This window comes from Medicago sativa, chromosome 4 (genome assembly GCF_051527215.1).
Source record: "Medicago sativa cultivar Bolivia chromosome 4, Bolivia_mono, whole genome shotgun sequence".
Lineage (NCBI taxonomy): Eukaryota > Viridiplantae > Streptophyta > Magnoliopsida > Fabales > Fabaceae > Medicago > Medicago sativa.
In genome coordinates this window covers 52,567,283-52,585,576 of record NC_140752.1, presented here as the reverse complement: position 1 = coordinate 52,585,576, position 18,294 = coordinate 52,567,283, and the positions used below count along the sequence as shown (strand labels likewise).

Genomic DNA, 18,294 nt, shown 5'->3' with positions numbered 1-18,294 from the left:
TCTGCCATAACTTTTTGATCCTTACTTTTGTATGAAGGTGCCAACATTGTTGATCATCCACCATTCTTAAGAATCATTTTTCTGTTTTATGTGCAATATATTCTTCGCCAAGTTTCTTCCTTTACTGAGAATAGTTTTTTGCATTTGATTTTGCTGGATTGTGTTACTGCAATAGCTACTTCAGTTAGGCTTGGGAACTGAGTTTTGTCACGTCCCTTTCCTTCCTGAACTTGTCTCACTTTTTCGTTCTCTACAAAAAATGGAACGATTGAACGATGATGAACTCATCTCCATTGCGAAGAAGGTTGCTATGTTCAGTACTCATCAAATCAGAGATCTTCTGTTTACTTCAAAAGATCTTGCCAGGATCTGCAAACTTCCTGTTGTTCTTAGGGCTTTACCCCCAGATTACGTGGATTGGCTTAACAAGGACGACGTTACCGAGGATCAGGCAAACTTTCTCAACATGATGGTTGAGAGTGCACATGCAGATTACTGCATACTTCGCACAGTTATTCTCATGTTCGATCCTGAACCTAATGTGGCGGAGGTCCATCGTGTGTTAACCCTTGCTTCCATTGCTAAGGTTGAGAGTGTTGACTACTTCTTAGCGATGTTAGATGCTTCTGCCGAAGGGGTTGATAACATTGAAAATGTTATCTCTACCTTTACTAAGCTTTTTAGAGCACAAAAGCTTCATGCATTATGACTACATATGGTCGGTTGGAAAACTCCCTATTGGATTCGCGCCCGTTCCTTTTGTTGGGATCGACCAATGCCTAAAGGCTTGGTCTTCAGGACTTTCTGCGTTTTGAAAGACACTTGTCATGGGATGGAAGATTGTCTGAGTTCCACTGGCCTACACCCGGGGCTGATTATGAGTATTCTCAGACTACGGTCTGCATCCGTTGTCGGTTTGACAGTGAGTTGCATTTCTTCAGAAGGACATTTTGCCTTGGCCCTTTCTTTTACAGCTTTTAGTTCAACTTCCGGGCTTTTTACTTTTTGTAGTACTTGTCGAATGTTGTGTAACAGAACTTGCATTTAGTGTTTTAAAACTTCGACACCTTTGCACTTTGCCCATTAGTGGCTTTAAGTTATTAATGCCATCTTTTATATTTTCGAATCAATCTTGCACTATTTTAATCTCTTGTAGTAATGGTTTATATTTTTTCAAATATTTTCCATTTATGCGCATAATTCGATTGTCGTCTGCTAGCTCCTCGACCTCGTATTCATTATTCGAAAACACTTTCAATACTTTGCATGGTCCTTCCCAACTAGGTGACCATTTGCCGAAAACTTGATCTCTTTTATCCATAGGTAAGATCACTTTCCAGACCAGATCATTCGCAACAAAAGTCTTAGATTTAACTATTTTATTGTAAGACTTCGATATCCTCTCCTTTTGCCTTGTAAAGGCATCTAAGGCTCTTAACCTCTCTTCATCTAACTCGACCAATTCGTCTGAAACCATAGCCCAATAATGATCGGCGGGAATTTCGCATTGCCTTTCGATCCTGGTCGCTTAAAGACAAATTTCTGCCGGTAGTACAACATCATGCCCAAACGTAAGCCTGAAAGGAGTAGTCTTAGTAGATTCTCTAGGAGAATTTCGATACGCCCATAAGACTTCATCGAGAACCTTATGTCAACTCTTTGGGTTTTCTTTAACCTTCTTTTTTCTCAAGGTGATAATCCTTTTGTTAGCCGCTTCAACTTGGCCATTTGCCTGAGCATAATATGGTGTCGAAGTCAACAGTTTGAATCTTGTTCGATCGGCAAACTGCATCATCTTTTGGCCTGTAAAGACCGATCCTTGATCAGTAGTAATCGTCTCTGGGATTCCAAATCTATATACAATATGATTTTGAATGAAACGAATCACTGCATCTTGATTAACTTCATGTAAGGGGATGGATTCTACCCATTTGGTGAAATAATCTATTCCAACTAGGATATGTTTATGCTGTTTTGACAAACCAGGTTTTATCTCACCAATTACGACTAGAGCCCATCCTCTAAATTGCCAAGGTTTTATGATTGAATGCAATTCGCAAGCAGGAACATGTTGGATTCCCGCATGTATTTGGCATTCTTGACACCCTTTTGCAAAATCTATGCAGTCTTTTAACACGGAAGGCCAATACACGCCTTGTCGAAACAAAAGCCATTTCATTTTGTGGCATGCCTGGTGAGAGCCACATGCTCCGCTATAAGGGGTGATTTCATGAATAAAGGGGACTTGAATTTTGATAAAAAATTACACTATGTGTATTTTGAGTTAGAGTTTTCTGAGTTTTTGGATTAGAACTTGTATATCGAATCTTATCAATATCTTCCTTATCATTGTGGCGATTCCTCTTGGCTTAGCATTTCTTCTAGGATTAGCAGTGAATGTGACGTGACGTCTTCTTTACCATCTCTTTTCTCCAATTCCATATTTTTATTTATCTTTTTATTCATATATGATTCGAGTTCTTCATCACCATGATAACCGATGAATTCCTCTATTACTCCTGCTTTCATGCCTCCATCAGAAGCCATTTATCATTTTTTTTCAATTACATCAAGCATGGTAGGGAGCAAGAACACACTCATGATATATGAAGAGATTGTTTGCAACATAGATTTTATCATAACCTCTCTTCCAGCTTGCAACAAACATTTGTTGCTCCAGGAGTTAATCTTTTGCCACACCCAGTCTTTGATAAAACTAAAAGTTGCTTTCTTACTTCTACCAACCATTGACAGTAACCCAAGATATTTGCCAGTACCAAGAACTGCATGAACTCCCAGGATCGCTGTGATATTATTCTGCAAATTAGTATCAACATTTCCGATATAAAAATATTCAGACTTTGGAAGACTTATAGCCTAGGCAGAAGCTATCTCATACTTGAAAGAATATTCTTCATTGTGTGTGATTCCGTCTCTGTTGTGAATTGTTCTTATTTTATTGAAAATTTAACTGATTTTTTAATTGATAACTTAGATAATATTATAAAAATGATAAATTATTTTAAATGAATTGTAAAAATGAAAAAAAAAACTAACATAAAAGAGTGTACCATCTTTATATATTGTTATAGAAGTAAATAAATGAACAAAGACATGATGTCCATCTTTATATATTGTTTTCTATAGTTTAATAAAGATCTCCTTTTAGTTAATTTTACTGGTTTATGAACTAAATTAGTGAGAAAGTAATACTTTAAAACAAATTTAATTATTTATTCTCTATTTTTTATTTTGGTGTTAATCTATTACGCCAATTTAACTATTACGCCAAACAAACCCTGGCCGCCACAAAAAGAATTATTACGTCACTGTCAAATCCCGATCGCCACAAAAAAAACTATTACGTCATTGTTTTGTATTGAAAATTTTCTAACTGAGAGAGAGGTAAGATTTGACGAATAATTTTCCACTTTGTGTCAAGTTGGCAACCCGATAATTATTCAAAAAATATATACAAGTGGTGAAGATATCTTGTGACACAAAAAAAAAAAAAAAAAAATCATAATTAGTAGGTAAAAAAACAGCACAGTAAAAGTAAAAGGTAAAAGATAAAAATTGAGTATAAATAATGATGAATTGAACTTTACTTCATTCATTGACACCACTGTTCAACTTCGACCCTAACTAACCACCATCATCGTCATCTTCCTTCCTTACATTACACTTCCCCCTCGATTCGCCATCTTCTCTCCTCAAACCAAGGTTCTCTCCCTCTCTCTCTCTGCAATCTGATTATTAGTGTTTTCTCTGTTTCTCAATAGAAAATCAAACAAAAAAAATATTGATGAAAAAATACCTATTTTTTCTCTGTTCTGAAATACCTTAATGCATGCATATATATCTACGATTCTGTTTAATTTCTTCTATTTAAATTTAACAACGATGATAAATTAATTAATCATTTTCGTTGCTTTTAATTATTGTTTGAGAGATCTCACCAAACTAATTCAATTTTCGTTTTAATTCATTAAGAGATCTCATGATTCCTGAATTTTTTTTTTTTTTAATTCTTTGCCAATCAAAATTATCGGAAATATTAAATTTTCTTTTATATAGAATATTGAGGTTGTTGAACTATCAAAATCAACACCAAACTTGTGAACTGTTTGATTTGATTTTATTGACTGCGTGTGACTAGACGCGTTTTTCTGCTTTTTTTAGTTGCCCCAATTTTTTCTCTTTATATTTGTAACTTAGTTTTTTTTTTTATTTAATTTAATTCATTGTTATATTATTTTTTATTTATATTATTTATTGGTGTTTGTTTATGATTGTGGTTATTTAAGGGCGCCTGTTTCACCACCAAAAAAATAAAAAATAAGGGTCTGTTTGGATAAACAACTTATTTGCAGCTTATAACATAGGCGCTTATCACAATAAACGCTTATGTATAAGCTTACATAAGCTGTTTTTTTAGCAAATGTTAAAATAAAGTTGAATTGTTTTTGTATATGCTATAAGTTATTTTCATAAGTTGTCTTGGAGAACTTATGAAAATTAGCTGAAAAAAGCTTTTGAAAAGGTTCTCTCAAACTGTCTCACAAAACTTATGCTGGTAGATAAGCTCAAATAAGTCCATCCAAACATGCCCTAAATTGTGGTTGCAATTATAATGCTGCAAACCTTAATATTGCAGCAAAATGCAGACCAATGAATGCCCCTATTATGAGATGAGAATTATTAAGAATCAAAAGCAGGAAATCTAAAACAATAAATATTTTATTAAAGATAAGATTGTATAACGAAATTTACATTTAGAAAATAAGAAGCACAATGTGGTATTTAAACCATGAGGTCCATTCACCTAATAGACTAATCTTTTGACTTTGGTGGTTCTTCTCATTGACTTAACTTAAGTCATAGTAACGGCTGATTCAGTCTCAATTATAGTTGCAATGCTGATGTAGAGACCTCTAGGACCTTTATGTTGTGGCAATAATTGCGGTCGTTGGCCATAATTTAGAACAATGAGTATGATATCTGATTAGTCTATGAGTTGGGATCTCCTCGTGGGATTACGTCATAATAGTGGCTGATGTGATTGCAGTTGCGGTCGCGATGTTGCAGAGATCACTAAAACTTTTATATTGCGGTTATAACTGCAGTTGCTGACTGTTTTAGTCTGTGTAATATCTGATTAGTCTTTTCGAATGAGCCCTCCTCATAGCAGCTGATCCGATCGCAATTGTATAATTGGGATATTGTAAACATACTTAAAATCCTTAACACTGCAACTTTAGCTAGTTGTTGAACGCAATTTAGAACAATGTATATAATATCTTATTGGTGATCACAATAATAAAATTTGATTTTTTTTTTCCGAAGGTTATTTGAAGAAATAATCATGAGTGGCAAGGCACCAACATGGTCCGACCAATGGGGATCAGGTGGACTCGGCAGTGATGAGTATGACGACGGTGAGATAGCAAAGAAGAATAATAAGAGCAGTGGAAGTGGCAAGAAGATGGAAAATGCAAAGGCTATGGCATCAGTTAGTATGGACAAAGCCAAATCAGCTGCAATTGTTGGTGCTGACAAAGCTAAATCGGCTGCTGTAGTAGGTGCTCAGAAAGTGAAAAGTGGAACTTCTGCTGGACTCAAATGGATCAAGAATCAGTACCAGAAAAAGACTTCAAAGTAAAAAAGAACTCACTCATTTGCTTGGACTTTCTTGGACAGTTTCATTTCATGTCTTTGTTAAATACATCATTGATGCTCCATTATAGTGATTGATTGTTATGATTTTGGTTTTTTAATTTGGAGTACAGCAGTTCATAATAGCTTATTATACTTTCTTGGTGGTTTTATTTTTCATTTGTTTATATCTTTTTGGGATTGGTTGGTCAATTGATAAATTTCAGAGATTTTCTTTTACATCATTTGGGTCAGTGTTCATAGTTTAGGAGACTCACACATCGACTTCTCTTTATATTTGAATATCTATCTAATCATGGTAGAATAGAATGGAAATATACCAGTTATTGAAATATAAACATTGTGGTTGTTGGTTACCCTAGAATCGCTTGATTGAAAATTTGTTCTTCAACTTTCACAATCCGGGAAAGAAAAAAAAAATAAACATCATGGATTGTTGAGTTTTTTTTATAAATGACATGGTTACATTTACAAGTGTAACCAAACTGTTGTAACATAAGGAATAACTGTCGGATTGGCTTGAACCAAACAACAGTTAAAACTGCTTACTTTTTAATTCAAGCCAATCCAAACTGTTGTTTGGCTCGGCTTGGTTCGGTTCACTTGGCTCTTGTGTTTCTGAATTGAACCATTTTGAAGTTTTTCATTGGGGTGTTAAAGCTTAGTATGTTGTTTTATCATCTAGATATTTCGTTGGTTTTTTGATCGTTGAAACATATCGACCTTCCGATTCTTGTGACTAAGAATTACACACACAAATAGGCAACTGAATTAAATAGATAAAAGATAAAACAAAAAACCAAGCTTTAAGAAATGTAGTATACAATTTATTAACCAATAAGTATGGTTTTAGAAAATTAACAAATCAAACTATAAATAAACCTGCATGCTGGATCCATTCAATATAAGCAAATTAAAATCAAAGAACAGTGCATTAAAGAAACTGAAAACCACATATACTAAAGAACTTTTTAAGCCAATTCATACTAGAAAAAGAACTTTGGATGAACTAATGCGAGTAAGCCTCGCTGCTTACTGAGGGAAAACAAGAAAAGTGCAAGTCGTTTCTTTAGGGTTTTTTATTTTTCATTTTTCTGTGTGCAATGTGTGCAATTAAGGTTTTGGGATTTCGCCGATGTTGACTCAAATGATAAGGAGTTAACTCACATGCAAAATTATGAATTCAACTTTTGCTACCAACGTGAGGATCTCTTTAGTGGATGATCTATAAATACCAACTCCTGCTACCAATGTGAGAATCTCTTAGGTGGATGATCTATAAATACAACTATTAATGCTCACTAGACCTTGAAACATACTCTGATCCCAACCTGAGGATCTCTTTAGTTATGATCTAAAAATACATATGTCAACTCTTTCTACCAACATGAGGATCTCTTTAGTGGATGATCTATAAATACACAATTATAAGTTTAACTTTTGCTGCCAACATGAGGATCTCTTTAGTGGATGATCTATAAATACATTTGTTAACGTTCACTGGACCTTGAAACATATTCTTATCCTGATGTTGACTCAAATGGTAAGGAGATAACTCGTCCGTAAAGTTATGATGAGTTCACCTCTTGCTACCAACGTGAGGATCTCTTTAATATTTGATCTATAAATACACAAAGTCATAAGTTCAACTCCTGCTACCAACATGATGATCTCTTTAGTGGATGATGAATAAATACATCTGTTCACTGGACCATCAAACAAAAAGGTTTTCAGATTTCGTGTTCATAGAAAGAGTATGCGCACATCACAAGAATTGAAATGTCCTATATTGCATCTCATTAGCTCTCAGCAGCATAAGATTTTTTAACTAGGATTAGGTTTTGATGGTTCGTAACATTATACTCCCTCCGTCCCTATATATAAGCACTCTTTTATTAAAGGCAAAGGGTGCTTATATGTAGGGACAGAGGGAATAGGTGCAAATTGTTCTTTCTAGTACAGTTTGTTTTGCAAACTGTGTTTACAGTACTAGTGTAGTTCAAGAACTGTACAAAACAGTCAATTTTTTACAGTGCAACACTAGATTTGGTTGACTTCAGGTTTTTGATTTTTTATGAAATAGCCCAAGAATCAAGGCTTAAATGTCCAACTGAAAAACATAAAATTTTGAATAAAACTATATGACAATAAAAATTATTTTACTAGAAAATGAACGAGAATCAGAACATTTTTAGATAGAGAAAGAGAAGATAAACACAAAGCAATCCAAAATAAGCTCCAATACACATAATATACAATTTAGCTGACTTCTTCATTAGCTTTTCTTCATAAAGTTCTATTCACATGGTTGCCTGCAGCATTGAATTATACTTCAGATCATCATCCCAAATGTGTTCTCCCCACTGTAAGTCATATATAGGAAACCATCTTCATCCTTATTTTCTTCATAGATTGCAGACATCATAGCCGCTGCACAAACATAAAACCATTGCTCAAATCACCAAATCAAGTACAATAAATTAATAACCACAAAAACATGGATCCGTGACACATAGTAAACAATCTTGGCCGTTAATTTGAGATCCGGACGGCTCAAATTAGTGAATTACACAATAACAAAACCAGATTTAAACAATCTGACATTAATTTACATCAGACAATTTAGATTAAAAACTTCGTGATGTGGTTACGGCAAGCAACCCGTTTCCTAAAATTTTCACGTATACTACATATGTACACACCCACACATACAAAAAAACACAAAAACCTTATACATTACCGGTTGGTGGTAAAATGTTCTTGACAAAAATGAAGATAGCCTTCTCGGGACTCAGCTTGATTCTCTTCCGCACCACATACACAAACTGGCCAACAGTTAAATCAGCAGGAACAAGATACCTACATTCATCAAAAAGGGATCAATAATATACACCACGAATCAAAAGAAAATGACAGATGATATGCGTCCACACAACACAACAAAAATTCAGTTTTTTGTCAATGTTTCTTCTCCTATGAATGTGAATTTAATGCACCGATAATATAGGTAGCATAGGCATATGAAAACATAGAGAATGTTAACCGTGTTCAGTCCCTCTCTATGGTAGTGGTCAACATTCCAACCAGATTACTCATTACTCTCAATTATAAAAGGCCATTATTCATTTTCACAATCATTTTTAATCTAGTTTTAGAGGATGATATGATGGTGAGTAAAAGTCATAAGTCATTGAACCGCCTATGTTTTACAACAAGACTACCACTGCCAAATCATCATAGGAGATATATAACTATACATAGTTCTCTTGCACGCACATATGTAATGAACATATACATAATTTTGTAAAATACGATCTCAACTTTCTAGTGCTTCTAATTGATAACACCAAAGCCCTCAATTAAAACCCTTGTCAGTGTACAATCAAACTGGGACTTTTCTTACAGCTCGTATTTTTAAATTTATTAACGAGCTTTCAAATAAATGAACTCATAAAACGCACCCATAGATATAATTCAGTGTAGCAGCAATCCTTATTGCTGCAACTCGCATTGTAAAACTACTTTTTGTATTCTTTAACATTAACACAATTTTGTTTACCATGTTAAAAGCATAAAGTAATAAGGTTTGGTAGCTCAAGACCATTATAATTTGATGCCATACAAATATACGGTAAATACACACAACTAGAAAGTCCTTAGCTCAACATTAAAGAAATTATAACCATGATGGTTCTAGTCCAAGTATTATATTTTCAATTTTCAGAGTAAGCATTCTATAACATTCAAAATGTCAAACAGATCAAGCGGAACAAGTTTAATGCAGAAAGTAATCAAGGAACAAATAATAACTCTTATATAAGAAAATTGGAGTAAATTAACTATGCAATATTTACGGTGGCGCTTTCCAAAGAATAAAAAATCATACTTTTTCTTATCAATTTCAGGAACATCAGTCTTCTCAGCCCTTTCAACAATTACCTACATGAAAAGATCAACAAATTAGTAAGCAGGAAATGAGATTACGATGATATATGCACAGAAAAAAGCGAGTCTTACTGGGATTCTATCAGGATACTTCTCTCTTATGCGAGCTGCTTCAGCCTGCCTCCTTTCTGTCAGGTAATGTTTGTATAAATTACTAAATTAGAAAACATATGTTGGGCATAAATCACCTAAGGAATAAAACATATACAAGTTTCCTTGCACTTAGGAATGGCTTTTGGAGATAAAAGAGTTCTCTTATCACCAAAACAAAAAACTGAGAATGGAGAAGGATGATGTGAAGGTAAAAAAAGGGGGCACACACAAGTTATTATTAACAAGCATCCAAATTCATAGGAAGTGAGGTAACAAATCATATAGATACAAAAACCAAAATTGCAATCCTATCTCCGTTCCTTTTTAAGTATAATTTATAATATTGTCTTTTTCCTATGTTACACCGTTTATTATCTTATCATATTTTTTTCCGATAATTTATTATCTTATTATATTGAACCTATTTCACTGTCTGCAATAAATACTTAAACATCTGTTAACAAACCCATATACAATGTTACATTGAACTTTAAAAACAACAAATAAATAGGAACAAAATTCTTCTTAAAACAGGCAAACTAACCATTAAAAATGAACGGAGGGCGTAGTTAATTCTCAAAACAGTACAAGACAAAATATTACAAAACAGTACAAATATTTGTTTCGAGGCACAAGAATTCATGTTTTTGTCCCGTCCCTTCTACTTGTTTTGTCCAATCCTATAACCGGATTCTAAATCAAGCACGGTACAAAGAAGTTGTTCAGTCCCTTGTTTTTAGCAAATCAAACACACTGGAGTATAACAACATTACTTCCAACTAACAAACAAAAGCAACTAAACTGTATTTAAGTTCTACAACATAAATCATTGTTTATGCTCAAAAAAGAAAGTTAACAACAGACAATATCACTTGATTGAGTAGAACAAAAATTAAAAGTTCAACTTCCAAAGTACACATAAATTTCAGATCACAAGTAAACCCTAAAAACAAAAAACTAACTGAATTGTAGTCTATAAAGCACGGACACTCCTCGGATTAGAGGTGTCTGGTGTCGGACACATGTCCGACACCGACATGTAAAGGTGTCGAGGTGTCAGTGTCCGTGTCGTATATGTGCTTCATAGATTGTAATACTCGAAATCAAAAGTATAAAGTTTAATTCTTTTACAATAATGATATATGATAAAAATTGAGAGAAACGAACCAAGGGGGTGTTCTGTCTTGAATGAGCTCTTAGCCATGGGAAAAAAAATCTGCAGCAGAAAACACAGATAAATAAAATAATTAAAAAAACCTAATTTGGGAATTAGGGTTTGGTTCAAAAACGATTGAAACAGACAAGGGAAAAGGGAGAAAAAATAAAAGTATATTGCTTACCAAGATGAGAAGAAGAGTGAAGAAGATACAGAAATCGTGTTTAGAGAGAAATCGGAGACGAAATAAGAAACCTTCTTTTCTTAATAGATAAAGACACTGTAAGTGCTCAACAACATTGTTTCTCTCATGACCCCACTCTTTTTTTTTTTTTTTGACAGTTTGACCCCACTCTTAAATGTTAAGGAAAATTGCTTTTCTTACTTACAACATAACACATGTAAATTTAAAAAGTCTTCGGCGGTAGTTACCTATCGTTCTACAAACCGGCAGCAGTTAACTGCCGCTGAGTAGTTAACTGCCGCTACATTCAGCGTCAGTTAACTGCTGCTACGTGTTTGGTTCAATTTTCAGCAGCTCTCTTTCCATTTTTCATTTGCAAATTTTTTCATAACCATATCCTTTCATACTTAAACAAATTCATCCAATTTTTTAATCCTTAACATGATAAACAAATTTTTTCATCCAATTGCAAATTCATGAATATAAAATGTACGAAATAATATTTAACAGAATAAAATTAAAGCGCAAGAAATAATATAAAACGTACGTACGTAAATTTGTCATAGAAATATCACAAGGTACGGATAATGTCATAATAATACATCACCATAATCAAAAGTCAAAAAGTACATAAAAAAGCCTAATGATAATCAACCATGCTGCCTATGATGCCTCTGCCCCCTGCGCTGCCTAGCAATCTGATACGTAAGGGCAGGGCGACCAGTACTGCCTATCCAAATCACCTCCCGAACTATCTCCTTTTTAGTTATCTCGCTGCTCCTGGCCACAATATTATCAGCTATCTGCACCACATCCTTGATGATCGTCAGTGTGTCAGGCAGCTTTTTGGCATGCTCCTCCTCTATGATCTGCTCCACGTTCGCCGGCCTGGGAGGAGATCCTTCATCATGTGGGAGAATACGAGGGTGAGAGACTTTGGCATACCAAGCCATGTAGCCAGGCTCATGATGCCATGATCTCTGACACCTCTGTCTCCAATCAGGGTAGAACCATGTCTGAGCGTCTAGCAACACAGTAGCCAGCATCTCCATAGGCATCTCAGCGACAGCTGACGGATGTCTGGGAACGTCCTGTACAAAGTCAAACTACCTCTTTACCCGCTCAGGTAAATGACGGTACACCCTCTCCTTCCCGCACATCAGCCATCCCGAGTAAGTGCACATAAGCAGAAAAGGGTGCACTTCTCTGTGATCATCATAAGTAAAAAACCTCACATCATCCACCTCTAAGCGATCCAGCTGTAAGCGGTAATGGTGCATGTAATATCCCGCTTATTAGGAACCAATGTAATATCTGAAAACGATAAAATGTGCGCGATTAAGGCAAGGGGTATTTTTGGATTTTCACGTCAAGTTAGTACTTAAGGGATTTGGGGTCAATAATCTTCATAAGTTTTTCTCCTTTCTCTCTCTAAGGTTTTCATAAAATTTTTGCTCTTCCTTCTCTCTAGAAATTGTTACCACTATCCTTCACCAAACTTGATTCTTCACTTAATCTTCTCTCAATTCTTCACTAAGTTAGAGACTAAGCAAGAATAGAGGTTAAGCTAAGGGTGTTGGTAAGAAATTGGAAGCAAGCTTCTTCAATAGTTTCTCTCATGGCTTAATTGCATGTATGATCCCTTATGTTTATTTTAGTTTTCAATTTGGTCCCTTATGTTTTAAAAGTTTCAAGTTGGTCCCTTACGTTTTAAAAGTTTCAAGTTGGTCCAAAACGTTACTCACGTTGGAATAAGTTAGTCCATTCCGTCACTTAACGTTTAAAGATTTGGGTTGACAATATGGGTGATAGAACCTTAACTTATTTAGAAAATCAATTTAAAACATTTTTTTTTAATTTTTTTGGTTTTAATAAACTCAATATCATGTCGCGAAAGGGACTAACTTATTCCAAAAAGAGCAACGTTTTGGACCAACTTGAAACTTTTAAAACGTAAGGGACCAATTTGAAACTTTTAAAACATAAGGGACCAACTTGAAAACTAAAATAAACATAAGAGATCAAACATGCAATTAAGCCTTTCTCTCATCTAGAGTTTTGCTCTTAAGGTTTTGCTGTCAAGGACTTGAGGTTGTGAGCTTATCTTCAGCTTATTTAAGGTGAGTTCCTAGCTAGATTCCACCCATGGGATTGTGTGATTATGTTTGCAAGAAAACTTAAACTTTTAGGGTTTTTACATAGAGAATAGTTACCCCATTTCATGTCATGCTCACTATACATGTAAATACTTGTTCTATGACTGTTTTAGAGGTTCTATATGATCAATAGAGTCATGATATGCCTTGGGATGCTTTGTTTGAGATTTTTGGGTCAAAAACTCCATTTTTGAAGGTGCTGGACTGTCACAGCTCGCCACAGTGAGCAGGTAGCTCGCTAGGTGTAACAGCCCGATTTTCGCTAGATTTATTTTATTATTTATTTATGTGTATTGTGTGTGCTATTATGTGATTATTTGCATCTGTGTGTATTTTTGGTTGGGAATTATAGAATTCGGTGTAGAAGGGTATTTTAGTCATTTAGGACTTAGGGGCATTTTGGTCATTTTGAGAGTAGGGGTAATTTTGTAATTTTGTTGGAGGATATTTTAGTGCTTAGTAAGAGTATTATTTTACCAAGTTACTAGAGAGAGTGTAGTAATCATTTTATTTACCGGTAAGTGACCGTTAGTGTTGTAATTTACCATTAAGTGAGTAGTGACATTTTGGGTGTTAGAATAGAAATGGGTTAGGCCCATTAAGGTTTGAGAGATAAGCCCAATTGAATAGAGCACATATATAAACTCTAGTTGTTGGTGAAAATTAGGTTTCACAACATTTCACATTTCATTTCATTTGGGAAGAGAAGAGATAGAAGCTTGAGAGTAGAACAAGATCAAGGGCTAGAGCTAGAGGAGGGAATTCATCATCTAGGAGCTAAATTGAGGCTTGAATTAAAGATTCTTGGTGTTAGAGGTAAGGGGGTTAGTTTTTGATCATAATTTCATCATTTTTCATTTATACCCATTTTTATGAAATTGATAAATTGAATCCAATTGCTCTGAATTCGTGCATAATTGTTGTTGTTATGATTGAGAGCATGATTTGTATGATAATTGCATGTTAGTATGTGAATTAACATGTTGAAATGTGCATTTGTGGGTATATTGTGTTCTTGAGCAATTTTGATGAAAAATGAGGTTGTGATGTTGAATTGTGCATGAATTTGTGTTCATTAGTTGTTGTTGATGATTGTTGAAATGTTAGAATCAAAATTGTGTAACTGGTATCGTTGTTTATGGATTCATGAGGAGATTGGTGGTTATGTTGGTGTTTTGAAAGAATTTTGTGAATTTGATGAAATGAGCTATGTTGTTGTTTTTAAAGCTTGAATCATGTTTGTTTAAGTGTATTGAACCTGTTTGACCCATAAACACTTTATGGAAGTTGATTTGGGAGTTGGGGGTTTGAAAATTGGGATTTTGGGCAAAAATGGTGTAAAAACCCGTAACTACTGAAGAAATTCGCTAGAACTGCGCTAATAGCGAAACTGTCTGGAGTTATTGCGCTAATAGCTCAAACTACGCTAATAGCGAAATTGCCCAGAAACAGCTTTTCTGTTTCGCGTTCTTGCGTCTTTTTCCCTCGTTTCTGTTTTGATCTGGCCTTTGGTGTAAACATGAAAGTTGTAGATAATTTTGTTAGCTTTCCAATGATTTTGGTTTGACTTGAAAATGATTTTTGGTTTTTGAGTTATGAGGAAAATACTCCAAGGAGGTCTTAGAGAAAATTTTACGAAAAATCCGCATAACTATTTCTAAGTCGACCCAAACCTTATGGATTGTTTCCAAACTTCAAACTTGGGTTTCATGAGTTCAATTAAGGTGTTTAATACTATCTAATCTATGAGGTGATGGATCTAACTTTTTTTGCTTTGAAAATGGAAAATTTTGTAAAGAGTGAAAAAGTGAGACGAACTTTGAGTTTTTCTTTAATTCGTCGTTTTTGGCCGATGAAATGCTTATGTATCCTCTACTGCACCTATAAGTGACTTGTGAGAATACATGGCATAGGCAATTGAGCTTGTAGAGTTGGTTTTGGTTCATAACTTCTATTATTTTTAAATGGTGACTTTTGGAGACGAACTTAGTAGAAATGACTCTTGTTGAACTAAAGTCTTATGAATCTTTTGTGAATGGTCACATATGACTAAACGATTGTATTTGAATGATTGCGGAAGGATGAGAATGATGTTTATCATAAATTGTTGTGTTATTCCATTTTACTTGGTTTATGTGATGCAAATGGAAATGAATTGTAAATCGATGTTGATGTATGTTGATGACTCTTATTTGATTGTGATTGTTGAATGTGTGGACACGTATACTTGATAATGCAGTTGTTGTTGAGGTAGTCAATGTAATTGGAGGTGTACTTTTACATTGTCGTTGTTATGTTGAAGTTGTGCATTATCGGGTCGTTGTTGTATGTCCATGCATCATGATCATGTTGAGTCATATGTTGAAATGTAAAAGGAGGTGTACTTTTACATAGTTGTTGTAAGAGGAGGTGTACTCTTACATAGATGTTCAGTTGGCATCTAATGACTGTTGTTGATTTGGTACCACATGCATATATGTGTCGAGTATAGGCGCATTGCATATTGAAATGTTATCTTGTTGTTGCATGTGAATGATGATTGTTGATGATAAGTGTGTTTGATGAATACATACTTGTGACTTGATGAATTGTGCATTGATGAAATTGTGAAATGTTGTGATCTAGGTGGATTGGTGTATATGTACATTGGTGGACCTTGTTGATGGTTGTAAATAATTGAACTATGTTTTAATTGCATGTCTTACTTCTTTGTGCTTATACACTTGGCGAATCTATTTGATGATAATTAATTTGATGATAATGATGAAATGAGAATTGTATATGTATATATATATATATATATATATATATATATATATATATGATGTGGAGATCTCTTTGTTGATGATGATTTACTTGCTTATAACTTTGAAATGATGAACTGTACTTGTTGAGTTAAGTATGCTAAGTGAAGAATGAGGTGAGTAATCCTTTCATTGATTGTTATTGATAAATGATGAGATTGTGTCGATGTCTTGATTAGAGATTGAATATGTCTGATATGCTATGATAGCTTGAGGTGCAAGTAATGGGGGATATTAATCATGTGATGCTAGTATTCTAGGAGGGATGGTTATGTATGTGTGATATGTATGAATCCTTGAATGTTATGTTTTCGTATGGATTATGATTAATGTAATACTTACCCCCAGTGGTTTCGACCACCTACCTGTCTGTATGGATGGGTAGACGTTGTGCAGGACTAGACGCTTGGTGAGTTTGCTTGTTGGATGTTTGGACGACGGGAGCTTTCTCCGTTGTCGTGTCAGTGTCGTAGTATCTAGGCTTTGATTAGGCTTAGTGTCTATTTGTTGTTTTGGATTCTGTTGCTATGTTGTTGATATTGTCCACTTGTCGGACTTGGAGTATTTTCATATGGGGATATATTTGACCATGGCATGTATATGTTGAAGTTTATGATTTGAATTCCGCTGTGACCGTTGAAATATTATATATATGCATGACATTAGTTAGTTTTATTTTGAGACATAGCATCTATTTCTAGAATATTTCTGATGTATTCGCGCGTTTTACCGCTTAATAGAAATAGGGTGTTACAAGTTGGTATCAAAGCCGTGGTCAGTCTTGTCCAGACCAAAACCCGTTGAATTTCCTGTTTGTATGCGACATGTACGGGAGTACTGTCGGTACTTGTTGTGTTGTTCCGTTCTTTTAGGTGGGTTTGAGCATAGTGGGGGAGTAGCAGGTTGCTTCAGGTGTGTTAGTCTGGCAAGGGAAGGTATCTTTGGCTGAGGCTCAGTTGTTTGTGGTTTGTGTTAAGGTTCATGTTGATTTTGAGTTGGATCTTGTGTGTCTTCCGTTGAAGCATATGGACGTTATTTTTGGTATGGATTGGATGTTGACTTTTGGTGTTAACATTAATTGTTTGACCAAGAGTGTAACGTTTTCTAAGCCAATAGTTGAGGAAGGTAGAAGGTTCTTGACCGCGGAGTAAGTGAAGAAGTCCTTGGATGGTGAAGCTAGTGTATTCATGATGTTTGCTTCCTTGAAGGAAAGAAGTGAGAAAGGAGTTGGTGATTTGCCGGTAGTGCAAGAGTTTCCAGAAGTTTTTCCGGACGACATTACCGAGTCACCGCCGGATAGGAAAGTTGAGTTTGCAATTAATTTGGTGCTTGGAACGAGTCCTATTTCGATTGCGCCGTATCGGATGTCTGCATTAGAGTTGGGTGAGTTGAAGAAACAGTTGGAAGAGTTGCTTGAGAAACAGTTTATCAGGCAAAGTGTTTCGCCGTGGGGAGCTCCTGTGTTGTTGGTTAAGAAGAAGGATGGTAGCATGAGATTGTGCGTGGATTATCGGCAATTGAACAAGGTGACTATCAAGAATCGGTATCCGCTTCCGAGAATTGACGATTTGATGGATCAGTTGGTTGGTGCAGAAGTGTTCAGTAAGATTGATTTGAGGTCAGGATATCATCAGATTAGAGTAAAGGCGGAAGATATATCCAAAACTGCGTTCAGAACGAGGTATGGACACTATGAATATTCTGTGATGCCATTTGGAGTATCTAATGCGCCAGGTGTCTTCATGGAGTACATGAATAGAATATTTCATCCTTTTCTGGATCGTTTTGTGGTGGTGTTTATAGATGATATTTTGGTGTATTTTAAGTCTGAAGAGGAGCATGCCGAGCATTTGAGGATTGTGTTGGGAGTTTTGAAAGAGAAGAAGTTGTTTGCTAAGTTGTCCAAGTGTGAGTTTTGGTTGCGGGAAGTGAGTTTCCTTGGTCATGTGATTTCTAAAGGTGGCATTGCAGTGGATCCGTCGAAGGTTGATGCAGTGTTGCAATGGGAATCACCTAAGTCTATTTTTGAAGTTAGAAGCTTTCTTGGATTGGCAGGTTATTATCGGAGGTTCATTGAAGGATTCTCTAAGTTGGCGTTGCCATTGACGCAGTTGACTCAGAAGGGACAAGCTTATGTTTGGGATGCTAAGTGTGAGAAGAGTTTCCAAGAGTTGAAGAAGAGGTTGACTTCAGCTCCAGTCTTGATTTTGCCGAATCCTAAGGAATCTTTTGTTGTGTATTGTGATGCTTCTAAGATGGGTCTTGGTGGTGTGCTTATGC

At 35.2% G+C, this 18,294-nt stretch overlaps 3 protein-coding genes across 3 annotated transcripts; 1 reads left to right on the top strand and 2 right to left on the bottom strand.

The window, feature by feature from the left end:
• Window positions 1-1,126: 1,126 nt before the first annotated feature.
• LOC146929764 (uncharacterized) lies at window positions 1,127-1,477 on the bottom strand. Its single transcript, XM_085707401.1, has one exon. It carries the CDS (start codon window positions 1,475-1,477, stop codon window positions 1,127-1,129), a length of 351 nt encoding a protein of 116 aa, XP_085563527.1.
• A 2,138-nt stretch (window positions 1,478-3,615) lies between these two features.
• On the top strand, window positions 3,616-5,900 carry LOC146929763 (uncharacterized). The gene is made up of 2 exons (XM_085701518.1): window positions 3,616-3,723; window positions 5,347-5,900. Exon 2 carries the CDS (start codon window positions 5,366-5,368, stop codon window positions 5,660-5,662), a length of 297 nt encoding a protein of 98 aa, XP_085557644.1. The 5' UTR covers window positions 3,616-3,723; window positions 5,347-5,365; the 3' UTR covers window positions 5,663-5,900.
• A 1,918-nt stretch (window positions 5,901-7,818) lies between these two features.
• Window positions 7,819-11,113, bottom strand: LOC146929762 (autophagy-related protein 8C-like). Its single transcript, XM_085701521.1, has 6 exons — window positions 11,055-11,113; window positions 10,882-10,930; window positions 9,694-9,749; window positions 9,563-9,615; window positions 8,417-8,535; window positions 7,819-8,106 (listed from the first exon to the last, which is right to left on the bottom strand). The coding sequence occupies exons 2-6, from the start codon at window positions 10,916-10,918 to the stop codon at window positions 8,009-8,011; spliced, it is 363 nt and encodes a 120-aa protein (XP_085557647.1). The 5' UTR covers window positions 10,919-10,930; window positions 11,055-11,113; the 3' UTR covers window positions 7,819-8,008.
• Between the last annotated feature and the right edge of the window lie 7,181 nt (window positions 11,114-18,294).

Bases quoted from the DNA above. Each gene is read 5' to 3' on its own strand.
- LOC146929764 (XM_085707401.1), bottom strand. From the start codon at position 1,477: ATGGTTTCAGACGAATTGGTCGAGTTAGATGAAGAGAGGTTAAGAGCC.
- LOC146929763 (XM_085701518.1), top strand. From the start codon at position 5,366: ATGAGTGGCAAGGCACCAACATGGTCCGACCAATGGGGATCAGGTGGA.
- LOC146929762 (XM_085701521.1), bottom strand. From the start codon at position 10,918: ATGGCTAAGAGCTCATTCAAGACAGAACACCCCCTTG. The intron at 9,616-9,693 runs GTAAGACTCGCT...CTTTTCATGTAG, and splicing joins AGTATCCTGATAGAATCCCA to GTAATTGTTGAAAGGGCTGA. The intron at 8,107-8,416 runs GTAATGTATAAG...ATGTTTGTGCAG, and splicing joins GAACATTTTACCACCAACCG to CGGCTATGATGTCTGCAATC.